Source organism: Vicugna pacos, chromosome 25 (genome assembly GCF_048564905.1).
Source record: "Vicugna pacos chromosome 25, VicPac4, whole genome shotgun sequence".
Taxonomy (NCBI): domain Eukaryota; kingdom Metazoa; phylum Chordata; class Mammalia; order Artiodactyla; family Camelidae; genus Vicugna; species Vicugna pacos.
In genome coordinates, this window is record NC_133011.1 from 23,016,369 (window position 1) to 23,034,283 (window position 17,915).

Genomic DNA, 17,915 nt, shown 5'->3' on the forward strand with positions numbered 1-17,915 from the left:
ATGTCTTGGCTATTGTAAATAGTGCTGCTATGAACATTGGGGTGCATGTATCTTTTTGAATTAGAGCTCCCTCTGGATATATGCCCAGGATTGGGATTGCTAGATCATATGATAAATCTATTTTTAGTTTTTTGAGGAATCTCCATACTGTTTTTCACAGTGGCTGCACCAAACTGCATTCCCACCAGCAGTGTAGGAGGGTTACCTTTTCTCCACAGCCTCTCCAGCATTTATTATCTGTGGACTTTTTAATGATGGCCATTCTGACTGACGTGAGGTGATACTTCATTGCAGTTTTGGTTTGCATTACATATTGAGTTGTTTTGAGGATTAATTAGGATAATACATGTAAAGCATTTCAGTGCCTAGAATACAAGGAACAACCAGCAAACTTAGACCTGGCGCCAAGAAACTAGGAAGAACCTTCTCCAAACCAACAACCAAATGAAAAATGAGAAGTCAGAGCAAAGAGCTAAGGTCAGTAAAAGAAAAGAGCTTACTGATGAAGACAGGATAGAGTTGGAAGTTAGAGGGAAACCCCGAAGGTGACATCCATCACCTCTACTTCCTGACCGAGACACCAGGTATCCTGGTACCCAGGTTTTATCAGCCTGTTTAACTTAAGATATTCATTTGTAATAAAGAGTAAAGGAATAAAGGACTGGGGAAAAGGGACACTTCGAGGCACATCTGTAGGGGTTTTTCTTGTTTGATGGCTTGGTTTTTGGTTCTTGTTGTTTACTTTTTGTTTGTGTTCGATGTTGTCCTAGGGAGATATTAAGGAAGTATGGATTTTCATGAAATTATCAAAGGGTGGGCTTTCAAAAACTCGCTAGTTCATGGGGAAGCCCCGAATAAATCCTATGGCCGGTACAGTTACTCTTTCTACCCATGCTGAATCTGGCTTTGGGCCATAAGGGTAGAAAAATAACATGGAAGATTGGCGCTTTTCTAGATTGTGTAACTTAAACACAGTGTTCTTGGTAGAAACAAGTTTGCCATTGAAAACAGCATTGTCACAAGAAGCCATGGACTGACTGTCTTGAAGACTAAGTCTGGGCCTCTGAGCAGCAGTAAAATTTTCTATCATGAAAATAATAGTAAGTGATGCTAATAATGATGGCTGCGAATTATGATGCCAGCTCCTGGGCTAACAATTTTATAGGTGTGATCTTTAGTCCTCAAAATAATGCTACAAGGTGGATGTTATTATCTTCATTTAAAAAAATGCAAAAATTAAGGCTTAGAGACATTAATTAACATGCAAAGTTCACAATTGGCTTCTAGCAGCACTGGAATGGAACTTAGGTCTACAAGACAAAGTTTTTTTATGCCATCTGTCTGTGATGACCTTCAGAAAAACAGATATTTTCAAAGTTATGAAAATTCAGATTTTGATTCCTTTGGACCATCTTTCCTATCAATTTTTTTTTTTCTTTCTGAGATTGAAACTTGCAACCACTGGGGACTAGGGTTCTAACACAGTGATTTCAGATTTCTTGAAGACCGTCATAAACTACAATTAGTTCACAGTAATTAGCAAGAAACAAATGCCTCTTAAAAAGGCATCCATTCACTTAAAATGATTTTTAATTTTATAATGACTAGTATATAATTAGAGCAGAACAGAGTTATTTAGTTGGAAAAAATAACTTCAAAGATAAGAGCCCATTTAGTGTTTATTTGCTCTGGGGTTCTAATTACTTTGAAAACTACCAAAACTTTTTATATGATTGCTAACAGCACTCAATAGCAGCTTTGAGGGAAGCCGAACCAACCTCTCTCTTTTTTTAAGCACCATTAACATGGGGGAAATAAGTAATAAATGACAAATACCAGAGGCACATATATAATACGTCATTATTATTTTCCTGCTCTGTTGCCAGTTCAGGTCTCTCACGCTGGAAAAATGAAACCTAACACCAAACATGTCTTCCTGGTCATTTCTGAAATGAGGCCAACAAAACAGGGCCAGTGAGGAACACTAAACATGGTATTGTTTTTCTGTACTATATTAGCAAATCCTGGTAGCTTCAATTTGGTCTCATTACATTTCCAATCTAGGCATGCATCAATTCATCTTCCTTTTCTCCCACAGTTAAGATTTATGCACTTTATTAATCACTTGGCGACAGTCATCTCAGCAGTTTCATTTAGCAGAGTAAACCAGTCAAACCCGGTCAGACTTCTGCGGGTGTCACATGGCAAACTTTGGATTCCTGGCAACTTGAATTACTCTCGCCAATATGAGATTTTTTTTGGAGTGATCCATCTTAGGGCCATCTAATATATCACATCTGCCTCTGCTCTTTGCCTAATTGATAGGTTGAAAGAGGGAGACACCCGCTAGATCCTGCAAATGTCTCCCTGAAGCAGCCTTGGGATAGTGGTTCCTCGGCAGCGGCAGCTTTAAGTGGCAGGTAGTTTAATGTTCTGTTTTGCAAATGTAATTTGGACACTATGAGGGGAACTGTGTGGCGTTCAGGGAGCCTACATTTTCCCAAGAGCTTTGACAGGCAGCAACAACCTCTCATCCAACCACTGCATGCCCAGGTGGTCAAAATGATGTTGCTGCCAGGGGTGATGGACCAGTCAGTCACCATGGCTCCGTAGTTGACAGCAGCGCTAACCAGATCGAGGGGTTGCTGATGTTTTGTAAGCTGCTGTCACCGATTCTAATTCTTGGTCGTGCTGTCTTTTTTATGTGTTACCAGTTTTCTGATGCCACCTCCACTCTCCCTAAAGTTCTGAAAGGACACAGTTCTAAACATACTTAGTATGGACTCAAATAATATTCACATACTCTTTACGAAGTCCCTAACAGCACATGAGTTACTGGCCGCTTGCTCTGAGATACAGAGAGGATAGAGGTGGATTCCAAATGTAGCGATAATGAGACAGAAGTAATTGTAACACAATTATTCACTGAAGAGAGATGTCATCTGAGCTTTTCGAGGTCTTGCCTGTTCATCTGATCAAACAGAAGTGTTTGTAGGGGGCACTTTTTTATACTAAAGGACTCAAATAAGAGAGATTCAATGACTTGAAAGCTCTTCCAATGGATCAGCTAAGTAGAAATTACGGCCCTTATATAAAAGCATGCCCCATGAGACCCAAAATAAAAAGCAACCAATTATGAGAAGGCAAGATGAAAAATCGAGAGACCTCTATTTCAGTCTTGACCATACAGTAAACTATACAGTCTTAGGCTGAGCCATTAAACCTGCCATACAGCGGAGGGGCTGGAACAGACAGAAGGTTCCAATCAGTGGCCCTCAAAAGTGGCAGTGGCTTCCTTATTCTGTTTTTGCTTTTTAGAAAAAAGCCTAACAGAGATCATACATTACCCATGAAAAGAGCATGTGGGAAAATCAAAACGTCACATTTATTTGCATTTTGTTCAAAGTATATTAACTGAAAGAGGCAACACTCGTCATTCCATGCTAACACAATACTCTAATTGGAAGTTGGTTTTTACTCAAGTTTAATCAAGTTAGTTGCTCCTTAAGAAGTGCAAATGGTAAAGGGAATCTTTCAAAACATAAAATGCAGAGGAAAAAATAAGTTTTAAATGGGAACTTGGTGGTGGCCAGTTTAGAAATAAATGGTTTCACAAAAATCCCTTCCCGCTCAGGATTTCTATTGCTACAAATCTGCAGCAAATTAAAAAAAAAAAAAATTTTTTTTTGTTTTTAGTTCTTTCCTGGTGTCTTTCAAGTTTCAGCACAGAAGAATTTTTATTTACTAACTCTGTGGCTTTATAACTCCTTTCCCCTTCCATTCTGTGTATACCTGCGGTGGGAGCCTTTTAACCAAACCTCACAATTTTCTTGGCTTACACACTCCTCGCTTCACTGGCCTAATTATTTTAATAAGCAGCTTAACTGAAATGCTAGCTTACATTTATATTTCAATTTAATTGCATACAGCTCCTAGTACCATGAAAACCTTGGAAGTCTTTTCTATTCATGACTATTTCACTGTATCTAGCTGTTAGGGACACTAACACATAAACTTTATGTGTACATATTTTCTTTCTTTTTTCTCTTTTCTCTCTCTCTCTCTCTCTTTTTCAGATTAACAATGCAAAGAAAAGACCCCAAAGTTCTCTCATTCTGGCTGTCTAGATGAAGAGAGAGTTGCCATCCAGGCCGGCGGGAGAGCCTAGACCTGGCCGGTGGAAATAAACAGCCAGCAGCATTCCTTGGGTCAGCCATGCAGCTCGGGGCGCTTGGGTTTTCCCACTCTATTTATTCCAGTCAGTTAGCAGTTTTCTTAAACACGGACAAAACAGGAAGTGGAAAAAAGAATGACATGGAAAGTCACTTACTAATCATAGTCCCTGGGGGATGGAAAACAGCATCCCCGTCATGGTCGAATTATTCTTCGGTATCTTTAATGAAACCAAATCAGGAGAGTTTCCAGAGTCCAGCTGATTTTTCAGAGGCCTGATTTTCACGTGTCTTTGGTTCTGAAAGGAACTATCTGCTAACTTCCTGAAGTCTCCTGATTATTATCCATTATCATTTAGTTCCTGGAAAAATCTTTTGTCATTTTTCTAACGTGGTAGGACAAATCTAGAGGAAAACAAAATCTATATAAACTGTCATGCGTTTTGCTTGTTTGAAACCACAACGGCGTGACTTGAGAATTTGGTTTCGGGAGAACACAGAGCAGCTGGCTCTTTGGTGACAACTTGGTGGGCACATAGCAACAGATTCTAAGTATGATCCTCCTTTAGTGGGCAAACGTGAACAGACGCGTCTCTTTGCATCCGTGCTTCTGCATGTGGGTCCATAAAAGAAGAAAAATGCTACAGAGTGATGCTTCAGAAACCGAATTCTATTGCCTACTATAAACTGCAGCCAACCAGAATCGGGAGATTTTGGTAACTCTAATAAAACACATTCTGGAATCCTTGGCTCAAAAGCTGTATTTACAGATTCACAGGAAAAAAAACCCAGCAAGAATACAATAATTGCTAATTCTGTTCTGTACTACGAGGAGGCCAGGCTAGACTTTAATCTTCACTCCAGTAAGAAAACACAAACAGCAAACCCTTGCAAATTTGGCATTATTTCACTTTAATTCTGCAGGGTCTGAAACTCAGAAACGTTATGCAGTTTCCCCGCTGAATGTTTTCCAGGTACTTTACGGGTTTTTCCAGACCCGTTCCCCTCACTTTACACAGGAGATGCTGCAATTCAGCCCCAAGGTATTTAGACAAGGTGAAATAGTGAGTCTGCAATGTTAAGGCTAAGGATTTGTACACAGTCAACTCTGATGACTCATGGTAACCGAAGAGGATGTTACTTGGACGGGTAGCTTCTTGTGGGCCAGAAAAATGTCTGCGTCACTCACCTCAGTGGTGGCACAGACTAGGCATTTAATCAATGCTTGTGAATGAAAGGGCAATATATAAAACTGAAAACAGAAAATATGTAAGTCAATTTATATTTGGTTTTGAAATATGTGTTCTCCTTAGCAGATTTATCTTCTTTAGGATTGCCATGGCCTGTTCGCTTTTTTCCTTTCCTTCCCTTTCTTTCTTTTTTATTATTTATTTTTTCACTTTGGTGAAAATCAGAGCCAGATGTGTGCTGCTAGAAGCCAGATGAAGACGTGAAATGCAAAACACCCCCAATGTGTAGTCAGATCATAGGTCCCAACTTTGTGTGTGTGTGTGTGTGTGTGTGTGTATAATTAGGTTTATTTATGTATTTATGTATATTATTTATTTATGTTAATGGCAGTACTGGGAATTGAACCCAGGACCCTGTGCATGCTAAGCATGCGTTATACCAACTGAGCTACATCCTCCCCCTCCAGCTGTGATATTTTCTACCTATAGGGCTCAAAGCCTGTTCCTCCGAGCAATCCCAGCCCCCTTCACACCCACTTTGGGCACATTTGGGTTTCCACGCTGGGTGGGATGCGGGAGAGGGGAAGGGGCACGGGATGCCAGTGGGAGAAATGATGTGCCCCTCGCTCCATCTCCAGACACCAGCCAGCACTACGGACTATTCTCTCAGTCGATCTCCTTGGCATTGAAGGCGCATCTCAAAGCTGGTAATAAACCACACCGAAGCAAGAGCCGGTGCAGCCGACTCCGCTGAACAGAACCGGCCCCCAGTGTGGGGCATCCGTGCTGCTCAGTCTGCTGTCGTGTCAGACACGTCTGCCTGCCAGGTTTAGGTCGGGGAGACGCTCGCTCGGCAACGAGGCGTGAGCTGACTCGGGGACACGAGCAGAGCCTGCTGTGCAACGTCGGAGAGAAAAGCTCTTCCTTCCAGACTGACAGCCAGCAATGCCATTTTCTTGTTCGATGAGTGCAAATCTTTTCATTTCTACCCCAAAGCGCGGGAGCCTGGCTATACATTTTGACTCTCCCCTGAGCTGAGCAGGCTGAAAAGACTGACACGGGTTTAAACAGACACCATCAACTTTGGCAGGCGCTGTCGTCTGCAAATGGAACATAAAGTTAATTGTTTCCCTAGCGGAAAAAGAGATTCAGGGGCTTTCTTTGCTGGTAGAGCTGGGCGTGCTTCAGGCACCCTGAAGCTTGGCTGAAATTACCAGTAGTTACATGTCAGGAGGGCCTGTTTCTGAAAGGTTTTTTCCAATGTGACATTAATAATTTATGACTAGGCCAGTACACAAAACCGCATTTGTAAGAGGGACCAAGAGGTAAGATAAACAGGAATTTAAACTCTTCATAAAAGCAGGATAAAAAAGAGCCCCCCCCCCAAATCACTTGTGGGTAATATGTGGAGTATAAATATCATCTTGTATCTAGCAGCAATAATCAGAAAAAAAAAGAATCATTTAGGATCACGAAATAAAAGGGGACACTTTGTCTTTCTCCTCTGATCTGCTCTACGAGCATCTGGTTGGGCCTGAGTATATTAAATCTCATTAAAGATCGCTGTTACAATTGTTGAGACTCATCTAGATAAGGAAGGCTGGGGTGCATTCTACTCTATCTTGCGTGTTGTCACAGAACTGTCAGTAAAGTCTAAAATGCAGGAGCTTTGCTATATAATTACGTGAGAGAGAAAGAGGGAGAACCCAGTTTTAGTTTGTAGTTTTGGCAGCTGGAAGAGAGAAAACAGACTTTTCCCTCCTTTACTTGAAAATTGGGAAAACTGGGCATACAAGTCATCTAGACCCAAAAGAAATGGAGTTTGTCTACGTCAATTTTTGGCATATTGATTCACTTCAACTTCACCATCATTTAGATACAACATAACATGAAATAAAAAGAGAACTGGATTCCTCTGATCAGGTGAATTACAAGGTCAGAGATCTAAATGATTGCTTATTGTTGGAGCAGCAAATTATTAGTGAAAGGGTATTTTTATTTTTGCATTCATTTAATCTCTGTATATACTTTTCTAATAGCTATCAGAAAAAATGCTGTGATGCAAATATATGTTGTAATTCAATATATATAGATTACGTTTTTCATCATGCTAAATCTTAGAGATGCTCTGAAGCTCTGAAATAACCAACACTCCACTTGTTGGAGAATAAAACCATGTCCAAACTGCACAATTAAATCCCAAATATCAATGGCTAACAAAGACAGCATAATCCCACATAAGGAAGTATCAGATGCTAGAAACTCAATTTTATATTGTAAATCCACAGCAATTTTTATTAAGTAAAAACCTAAGTAAGAAAATATCTGTAGAATCTTAGCATTCAAAGGACTGCTTACTACTAATAATGGTAACCCCAGCTGTCATTTATGGAGCATTTACCAAGAAGTTCACACTGGAATGGGCACCAAGGGGGTCCTATCGAAATGGAAGACCAAGTCCTGGCTCTTAATGAATTCAAAATACAGGTAATAAAAGGAAAGAAAAGGGAAAAAATGATCATAACTGAGCATTTCTTATGGGCCAGAGATTAAGCAAACAGTTTACACATGCATGTTTTATACACACAATAAACCAACCAGGTAGGTGCTACCAAGCCCTTATTGCTGGTAAGGGTCAGTGTGTCTCTTCCTCATCACACAGCAAAGAGCTACGAAGACCTTATTTCCAGCTTCATCTCTCAACTGCCCCCCCCCCAACATTCTGGCACTCGTTTTTTTCTCTGTTTTTCCAATGCACGGCGCTCTTATTTTCTGTCTTTGAACTTGTGTTCAAAATGCTCTCTCAGCCTTCATACACAGCTGAAATACTCCTTCCTCAGAGAAGGAAGCCATCCTTGAACACTCAGGCCATGTAAGCCTGTTACATGGCTGGCAGTTAACAAAAATCTCTAATTCCCTATTTACTTGTAGGAACTTTTGATTAATGCATTTCTCTCTCCTTAGACTGTAAATTCCCCTATGGCACAGCCTTCGTGTTACACTTCTCCTGTATCTCCAGCATTCATCCAAGTGCAAAGCAGGACTGATATCAGCAAGATGGCAGGCATGGAGGTCCCAATGCTCCTCTCCCCAACAGAAACAATACAGAAACAACCAGAAACTGATGAAAACAGTCCTGGGAAATATAAGGACAATAACAAAGAAGAAGAAAAGCTCCCGCAGAGCTCAAAAACCAAGGAAGGCTGCAGAGAAAAGCACACAACATCTTTTACCTGCATCATCCCATTCCCCAGTTCAGAGCAGCTTGGCACTAGGAGGGATCCTCTTGGAGAGATTTCATGCAACAAGGAAAAGAACAGGAGAACCACAGGAATTCTGTCACCACCGTGGACATCTGAAGTCTTTGTGACCGAGGACCACCACAGTCTTCACCAATGCTGACACAGCTAATGGAGCTGCCCGGGGTCCCTGCTGCCACATCTCCTCCCCAGGACTGGAGCTATCACTGAGGGAAGATCTGCTCTAAGGGCTTGAGTCACTGTTGTCCCTGTCCTATCCATGATTGGGATCCTTGAGTACCTCACCATCTATGAGGACCAGAGCTTCTGCTGCACGGTGCCTTGCCCCTGGGATCTGGCACTGGGGCTTTGACCTGCTGTCATCTGGCTGTGCGGCTGTGGCTCTGAGTCCCATGTCCTGGGGCCTGAGTCAGGACTTAGACCTGCCATCCCTGAGGGGCTTAGGCTACCACTGTGTCCTGTCATCTCTGGGTTTGTGCTGCTGCCGTGTACCATGCCACCTCCCCTGGGCCCAAGTCACTGTATGAGCCCCAAAACTCAGTCCTCAGTTCTGTGGGTAACATGCACATGCCCACAATGCAGATGCCAACATCGCCACTGCAGCAAGGACACCTGTGCTTCAGGCCCCAGGAACCATGGTGGTTCCACGTGCCCCTGAACACAGGACCCCAGCTATGCTGCCATTCTGAGTGCCAGACTTAGTGCCAAGGGGGATTTCCTCAGTTAGAACTCCCTCCCACAGGGAAAAAGGAGAACAGGAGGACCCTAACAGCCTTTGACACTGAGGGCCTCAGAAGCCACACCTCCCACTGCAAACATATGTACCTGAAGGGTGCCCACAGCCTAAGACACAAAGGACCCCCATAGTCTTTGCCAAAATTAACTTCAGTTGACGAAGCTTCATGGAGACTATACCTCTGCATCATCCCTGGAAGCAGAGACACCATACCCTACCTGGCCAGTGCCCTCATGGTCACCTTCAGGTGAAATCTTCCTGTACTGAAGACAGTCTAAGCAGTCTGGAAGAGGTGATGGCTTCTTCAAATGGCCAGTCATCAATGAAAAGCCACAGGAAACATGAAACAGCAAGGAAACATAACGCCACCAAAGGAACACAACAATTTTCTAGAAACTGACCTCAAAGAAATGGAGATTTGTGAGTTACCTCAAAAAGAATTTAAAATGATTATTTTAAGGAAGCTCAATTAGGTTCAAGAGAACCCAGACAATTCAATGAACTCAGGAAAACAATGCACGAACAAAATGAGAAACTCAACAAAGAGAAAGAAATCATAAAAAAGAGCCAAACAAATTCTGACGCTGAAAAACATGACAAATGAATTTTTTAAAAATTCAATAGAGAGCTTCAACAAGAGGCTGTGTCACCCAGAAGAAAGAACGTGTGAACTTCAAGACAGATCTCTCAAAATTATCCAATTAGAAGAAAAGAAAGAAATAAAAATGATAAAGAATGAAGGAAGCCTGCATGAATTATGTGATACCATCAAGTAAAACAGTATTCATATTATGGGAGTCTCAGAAAGAGAAGATAGAGAGAAAGGGGCAGAAAGCTTATTTTTAAAAAAATAATGCCTTAACACTTCCTAAATCTGGGAAGAGATATGAACATACAGGTACATAAAGTTCAAAGTTCCCCAAATAGATTCATCACAAAGAAATGTTCACCAAAACACACTATAATCAAACTTTCAAAAAAAGACAAAGATAATTTTGAAAGCAGCAAAAAAATGAAAAAGACTCATCACATACAAGGGAAAAGCAATATTTTCAGCAGATTTTTCAGTAGAAACTGCAAATCAGAAGAGAGTGGGATAATATATTCAAAGTACTCAAAGAAGAAAAAAAAGCAACCAAATTTACATCACCTGGAAAAGTCCTTCAGAAACAAATGAGGGATTTAAAAAAAAAAAAAGGAAAAGAAAAAGAAAAGCTGAGAGAATTCAACACTAGACCTGCCTTACAAGAAGTGCTTAAGGGAGCTTCTCAAGCTGAAAGGATGCTAATTAGTAATAAGAAAACATGTGAAAAAAGTATACAATTCACCAGTGAAGGGAAATAGTCAAATTCAAAATACTTCAGTACCATAAGGGTGGTGAATAAGTCACTTTGGACTTTAATATAAAGGTTAAAAGGCACATGGTGTTGGGAAAACTGGCTATCTACATGCAAAACATGAAACTGGACCCCTATCTTACACCACTCACAAAAATGCATATGAAATAGATAAAGGACTTAAGATCAAAAATCATAAACTCCTAAAAGAAAACATAGGGAAAAAGTTCCTTCACATTGGTCTTGGTGATGATTTTTTGGGATAAGACTCAAAAGGCAAAAACAACAAAAGCTGAAATAAAAAAGTAGGACTACATCAAACTAAAAAGTTTCTCCACAACACAGAAAACAATCAATGAATTGAAAAGAAAACCTATGGAATGGTAGAAAATATCTGCTAATTATATATCTGATAAGGGGTTAATATCCGAAATATATAAGGAACTCATACAATTCAACAGCAAAAAACAAATAGGCTAATTAAAAAATGCACAATGGACCTGAACAGATATTTTTTGCAAAGAAGACATATAAATGGTCAAAAGTACATTAAAATTGTGCTTGATATCACTAATAATCAGGGAAATGCAAATCAAAACCACAATGAAGTATCATCTTCCACCTGTCAGAATAGCTATTATCAAAAAGACAAGAGATCCCAAGTGTTGGCAAGAATATGCGGGAAAGGGAACCCAGGGCACTGTTGGTGAGAATGTAAATTAGGACACCTGTTATGCAAAACAGCCTGGGGAGGGGTTCCTCAAAAAATTTCAAATAGAACTAGCAAATGATCCAGCAATCCCACTCTTGGGAATACATCTGAAAGAAATAAAATCAGTATTTTGAAGAGATATCTGTACTCCATGTTCATTTCAGAATAATTCACAATAGCCAAGACACGGACGCAACCCAAGTGTCTGCTAATGGATGCATGGATAAAGAAAACATTTTTATACATATATATATATACACACACATATATATATACACACACACATATATATATGTTAAGCAGACAAATGAATTAAACATAAGATCAAAAATCATAAATTCCTAAAAGAAAACATAAGGAAAAAGTTCCTTCACGTTGTATACACACACAAACACAGACACAAATACAAAGGGATATTATTCAACCATAAGAAAGAAGGAAATCTTGCTAGTTGTGACAACATGGGTAAACCTGGAGGGCATAATACTAAGAGAAATAAGATAGAGAAAAATAAGTACTACATGGTATCACTTATGTGGAATCTAAAACAAAGTCGAACTCATACAAACAGGGAGTAGACAAGTGGTTGCCAGGGGTTGGGACATGGGGAGATGTAGATCAAAGGGTACAAACTTTCAGCTGTAACATGAATAATTTCTGAGGATCACAGCATGGTGATTATAGTTAATAATACTGTACTATATAGTTGAAATTTGCTGAGACTAGATCTTAAGCATTCTCACCACACACACAAACACACACACGGTTAACCATTCGAGATGGAATGGATGTGCTAATTATCTTGATCTTGGTAATCACTTCACAATGTATATCAAATCATCAGGTACACTTTAAATATACACAACTATATTTATAATTATTTCTCAAGTAAGCTGGAGGAAAAAAGTGCAGAGTACATAGTAGGTACTTAATAAAAACTGATGGAGTGAATGACATAACAGTGACTCCCTGTCAGAGCCAAGGTTAGAACTGAAGCTTGTCCTTTTTGTCAATGCCATTTGACCTCTACGGTGTATTTGTCACCTGTATTATTCAAAAGCATTTGCCATGTTGTGTTATTTTACAAAACAAAGCTTGGGTCTTGATGCCCAATTGTGAAGTGTTGGTTTGTTCATTCATTCATTAATATTTTCATCATGCACTCATGTACTCAATGTTTGTTGACCGCCTAGTCTGTGTAAGGAACTCTTCTAGGTGTCTGCAATACAACGATGAATAAAATAGACAAAAATCCTTTGGATGAATGACATTCCAGTAAAAAATTATGCTTCGTCCACAATCTTGATCCAATTTCTAAGTGTCTGCTACGTATAAGGCTGTGTGTAGAAGGCTGCATGACAGATTGACATGCAGGCTAATGGACAACTTATAATTTATATAAATATATTGAATATGAAGTCTATGAAATAATGAGGTGGATGCAGTGAGGAGCCTTCCACAACAGATACAGTCAAATGACTGGTGCTTTTCAACTACCACGTATTTATTCTGCTCACATTCTCGTGGCTTCTCAGGTAACTGGAACGCCTTTTGACAGTTCTTGTCATGGATGGTTTAGGAACCACAAAAGAAAACTGAGGTTATCACCATGCAGTTGCTCTGAAATTTGTCCCTAACTTGATATAACTGATCCTAAGAATATCTAAAAAAAATGTAACTCGGACTCTGATGGTCATTTTAAAAAGAAGAGCTGCCCAAACGTCTAAGCCATGGCCATGTCACTGGTGTAAGGATATCATCTTCTGAAGCTACAGAACAGCATCCGTTGAAAGTACAGGCTTTGGCATGTTCATTTAAAAAGCCAAAAGAAGAAATATAAATGACCAGTAAATCAGATAGGAAAGCAATTCAACCTTATCAGTAAAATAAATGCAACTTAAAACTGCATGTCATTTTCAAGCTAATTTGAAAATATTTAAAAGGAAAAAGAAGTACCTAGTTTGTAGAGGCATTTACAGGAAGGGAAATGTGTTAAATTCTTGATGGGAGGGTAAATTTTTATAAATTTTCAGAAGGGATGTTCAATCTGTTAGTATTTATAATAACAAAAACATCAGAAGCAACATTTGTTTGGATTGTTTGAATAAATGATGACCTAAAGGTACAATAGAATATTAAGTAGCCAGGTATATTTAAATGACACAGCAATAAGTAAATAACTTAGGGGGGAGCGTAGAGCTCAGTGGTAGAGTGTGTGCCTAGCATGCACAAGATCCTGGGTTCAATCCCCAGTACCTCTGTTAAAAAAATACATAAGTAAGCCTAATTTCCTCCCCCTCAAAAAAGTAAGTAACTTATACATTACATAAATACAGAAGAAGTTATCTTTGGATAGAGGCTGGTATCAAAGATAAATTTTTCTTTGTGTACTCTTTTGAATTTCAAAATTCTCGTCAATAAATGTATGTTTACTTATCACCAGAAAAATGAACACCATTTTAAAATGTGAATCTTTTATATACTATAATCTTGATGTTTTGATTTCAGGTGAGGTAGCGTGGGGTAGTATGTGAAAAAAATGTTGAGGGAAGTGCATGATTTCATAAGGTCTATTTGGGGAAAACGTTTGCTTTTGGTTCAGTTCTGTGTGTGGGAGACATTAATAAGGGCAGTGACACAAAACGTGCAACAAAAAGGAAGAGAGTTTGACTACAGTCTATTTTAGTCACGGAGTTCACTGTGTGTGGAGGTCTGGGCAGGAGAATCGATCAATAAATGGGGTATCAGAGCCTAGCAGACACCCGAGTAGGCAAGTGGTCAAATTCTTCAAGGTTTGTAGGGCAGGAAGGCGGGCGTGCACATCCAAACAGAGTACAAGGAACGGGGTGGGTCAGATTGCAGAAAAAGTAGTACCAGCAGCAGAGTGAAGGAACGGTGATCTTCTGGGAGGCTCTCGAGACTTATGACTGTGATGAAGGATGTGGGTCAGTCTGGGCCAATTGGCTTTAACTCTGAAGACACCTAAGGGGAAATTCTGCTCCAATCAAGGCAGGGTCAGAAATTCTGGGATAACCTCACTGGGAGAACCAGGTAGAGGAGGAACAGAGGTGAGCAAGGAAGAGCTGTCCAGTAATGGGCTTTGAATGAGAGAAAAAGGGCCTTGGTCTTATTGAACATGAAGCAGAGAATGTGGGTTGAACCATTCTCAGAGTATAAGAATATTAGGAGTCCAAGGAGCAGGCAGTTAGAAAAGTTCAGATGAAAGATCATCACCCCAGAACGCACCAAGGTGGCTTAAGGAGATGTTCTGAAGGATTGGCAACAATCTCTTTGTGGCTACAGACATGCAGCTCTAGGCCAAGTACATGTAAGTCAGTTTAAATAGACTGTTTTTTGGATGGGCAGAGTGGACGGTAGATTGATTGAACCTCTCAAATTTACATAGTCAAGGTTGCCTCAGAGCTGGGCACCTGGTCCATCTCATGATCACAAGAAACTCACATGGATTAGGGTGAGTTGGCAATGCTGCCCCCAACCTCAGTGACTGGATATAATAAAGGCTAATTCCTCTTTCCACAGGACAGTTTTACGTGAGTAAGGCAGCCTTCCTCCAGGCATAAGCTCACGGATCTAGGTACCCTCCACCTTGCCAGGCCACCTTCTTCAACGCACGGTCTCCACTGTTGCCCAGGAAAGGGGAGGGAGAGTGGAGGATCATTCAAGGAATTATGTGACCAGATCTGAAAGTGGCACACACGTGCCCATGGCCCAGACCCAGCCATTTGGGAAACGCAGCGTTTTTGTGTGCTCAGGAGGAGAGATGGGGTGGCAATGGTTCTCAACATGTGGTCCCAGGTCAACAGACTTAGAATCAGCTGGAATGCTGTTAGAAAAGCAAATTCACAGGCCACACTGCAGACCCACTGAATGAGGAGCTCAGCCATCAGGGCTTCAAGCAGCTCTTCAGCTGATTCTGATGCACATGGAAGACGAGGGCCTCTGTGGGAGGGGATTCTAGCCAGTCTACTTCACATCTTTTGTTGTTTTTTTTTTTTGGTAATTTTTAAATGTTACAGATTACAGATAGACAGTGCATCTTCATAAAATTGTATATGCCTCTGGGCATTTATACACTCACTCTGCTGGGAGTTACAGTTCCCACAATGTGCAAATTGAGACGTATCTTACCAATTGCGAACTTAATACAATATATTAAGATGTTAATTAAGAACTGCATGTGATTTTGAGCATTCATTTAGGAAGCCAAATAATTTAATGCACTTTGTAAGTATTTATTTACTTAAAGGTTTAAAGATGTCTAACAATGGTTGAACCATTTGCAGGAACTCACACCCAACAAGCCAGAGCAGAAATGCTAATGACCAATCAGACACAGGATCGAACAGACTGACATGGGAATGAAACCCTGGGGCAAAAATGACATAAAAACCCTAAAGAGACAGAGCAATTTTGGAAAAGCAAAAAGTAAAATGTGGTAGGGCCATGGGATATGAAGAACTAGCAAGCTGTAACCAAGGTGGAGGATCCTTAGCATGTGAAATGTGTTACAACTGTGGACACTGCCAAGAGTGAAAACATGAATAAAAATATGAAAAAGCTGTGATGGACGTGGTTCTCCTGACCCACTGACTGAAACACTTTCTATATTATTAAAATGCTCACAGGGGTGTGCGTGATTCAAAGCTGAAAACTACAGGCACAAAAGCAGCTCAGCCACCTTGTGTCCGTAAATGGACCCGAACATGAATCACTGACCAGTATTTCATCTTGGACACCTGCAAGATGCTTCAGAAGGTGGAACACTCAATTCATTAAGTGCTGTTTCTTAAAACAAGGAGATTGTTCAGTTGTTTATAATAAACATATGCAGAAACAAACTGCATTCATATTCCATTAAAATTTTTAAGACCTGCTAGAATTGCCATGATAAGTATATTTTACTTTTTAAACCAGTTTTTGAATTATAAAAGCAATGTAGGCTCATGGACAAAAATGACCCATACAGACGGTTATGGAATGAAAAGAAGCCTTCTCCTGTCTCCACGTTTCTGCACTTCCTAGACGTAACCACTGTCAGTTTCTGACGCTATTAATAGAGAATTTTTCTACAAGCAGAGAGTCCTTGACCTGTATTTTAGGAACATCTCACTTAAAACAGGTACCTTAGCTGTCAGAAAGAAGGCAAAGACAATACACGTAGAAAATGACAGCGGAAACTGAGAAAATTAAAAAAAAAAAAAGCTTAAGTGAAGGCAAGAAGAAAATAAGTAGAAATACCTAAATGCTGGAATATGGTAAAGCTCTTCACAGTATTTTCTAGTGCCATAGAGGTGAGCGTTTCTGCTGGGGTGGATTAAAAGGGCAAAGGACCAGAGGGAGAAAAATTAAACCCATATATTATTCATAGAAGTCAGAGGAGGAGAAAATGAACGCCTTCCAGGGAAGGAAAGCAAACCTCCTCGGTTGTTCTTAAATTTCTCAGGTCACATCTTGTAATGTAAGTGGTGGCATCTTGAATCTGTAGCCACGTTCACCTAGTCCTTCACTCCTTAATTTATTTCTAATGGTATTTATTGAGTATCTACTGTGTGACATTAGTTCTGATCTCAAAGAGCTTACAACAGAACTGGAGAAAACACGACAAGCACAGAGAAAACATTTGGAGAATAAGAGATGGTCTATGAAAGGAGATAAACTGAATATAATTAAGTGACAGCCTGCATGGTGCCATGAGCAATGCTTAATTAAATTCAAGCCATAATCCACATTCTGATTCTAAAAGTCTCCTACAATTTCTCACTTTCTACTGTAACTATACCTGGCGTTGCGTTTAGTAATTTAGCAGTGACTGTATTTTCATTCTCAAACAGAACTCAGTTGTTTTTGAAATGTGTGTATGTGTATATGGTTGTGTATTTAAAAATACCTACTTGGTTTTGGGGGAGGGAGGGTGGATTTGATTGCATTTAGTGATTGAGTCTTCAAATTCAATGCCTCTGGGAAACTACGCCACAGGATCATAAAATCCAGAGAGAAGCCTGAGAAATCAGCAAGGTCAGTCCCTTGCCCCTATGTGGGATGAAGCTTCTGACCAATTTGCCTGGCCAAAATGTCATGGTGACATTCTTAAACGTCTTTTTTTTTTTTCCTGTATATATTGAATCAAAGAACAACCAGGCATCTGGTATTGAAGCATTATAAAGCCGTATGTGATGCTCACTAATTCAAAATGCCTGGAAGGAAACGAATACATATGGCACTAAATTGACAACCGAAGACTCATCCATCATGAAGACTCGGAATTCTCACTGCCATGACATAAAAAAGAATTCAGGAGGGAGGTCTGTTTTCATTTGTCTCTCATCCCCCTCAACGCAAGCACCTGACAGAAAGACACGTGTGCATTTCCCGTACTTGATCTGGCGCATGCAGTGCATTTTACGCAGGGATTAAAGGGCTCGAGGTCTTTCAGACAAGACTATGTGATGTCAGTTTCACATCAGACAATGTACATCGTGGAGTCTTC

At 40.2% G+C, this 17,915-nt stretch overlaps 1 protein-coding gene across 3 annotated transcripts in view; it reads right to left on the bottom strand.

Annotated features, from left to right (window-relative positions):
• Positions 1 to 17,915, bottom strand: part of SAMD12 (sterile alpha motif domain containing 12) — a 341,402-nt gene that overhangs the window by 76,063 nt on the left and 247,424 nt on the right. The window contains exon 5 of one of the 3 annotated variants that reach the window (XM_072949647.1): positions 4,395 to 4,471. The exons of the other annotated variants lie outside the window; for them this stretch is intronic. Within the exon in view, the coding sequence (XP_072805748.1) occupies positions 4,410 to 4,471 (62 nt within the window). The 3' untranslated portion in view covers positions 4,395 to 4,409. Of the gene's footprint in view, positions 1 to 4,394; positions 4,472 to 17,915 lie in introns of those variants that run through there. 3 annotated transcript variants of the gene reach the window in all.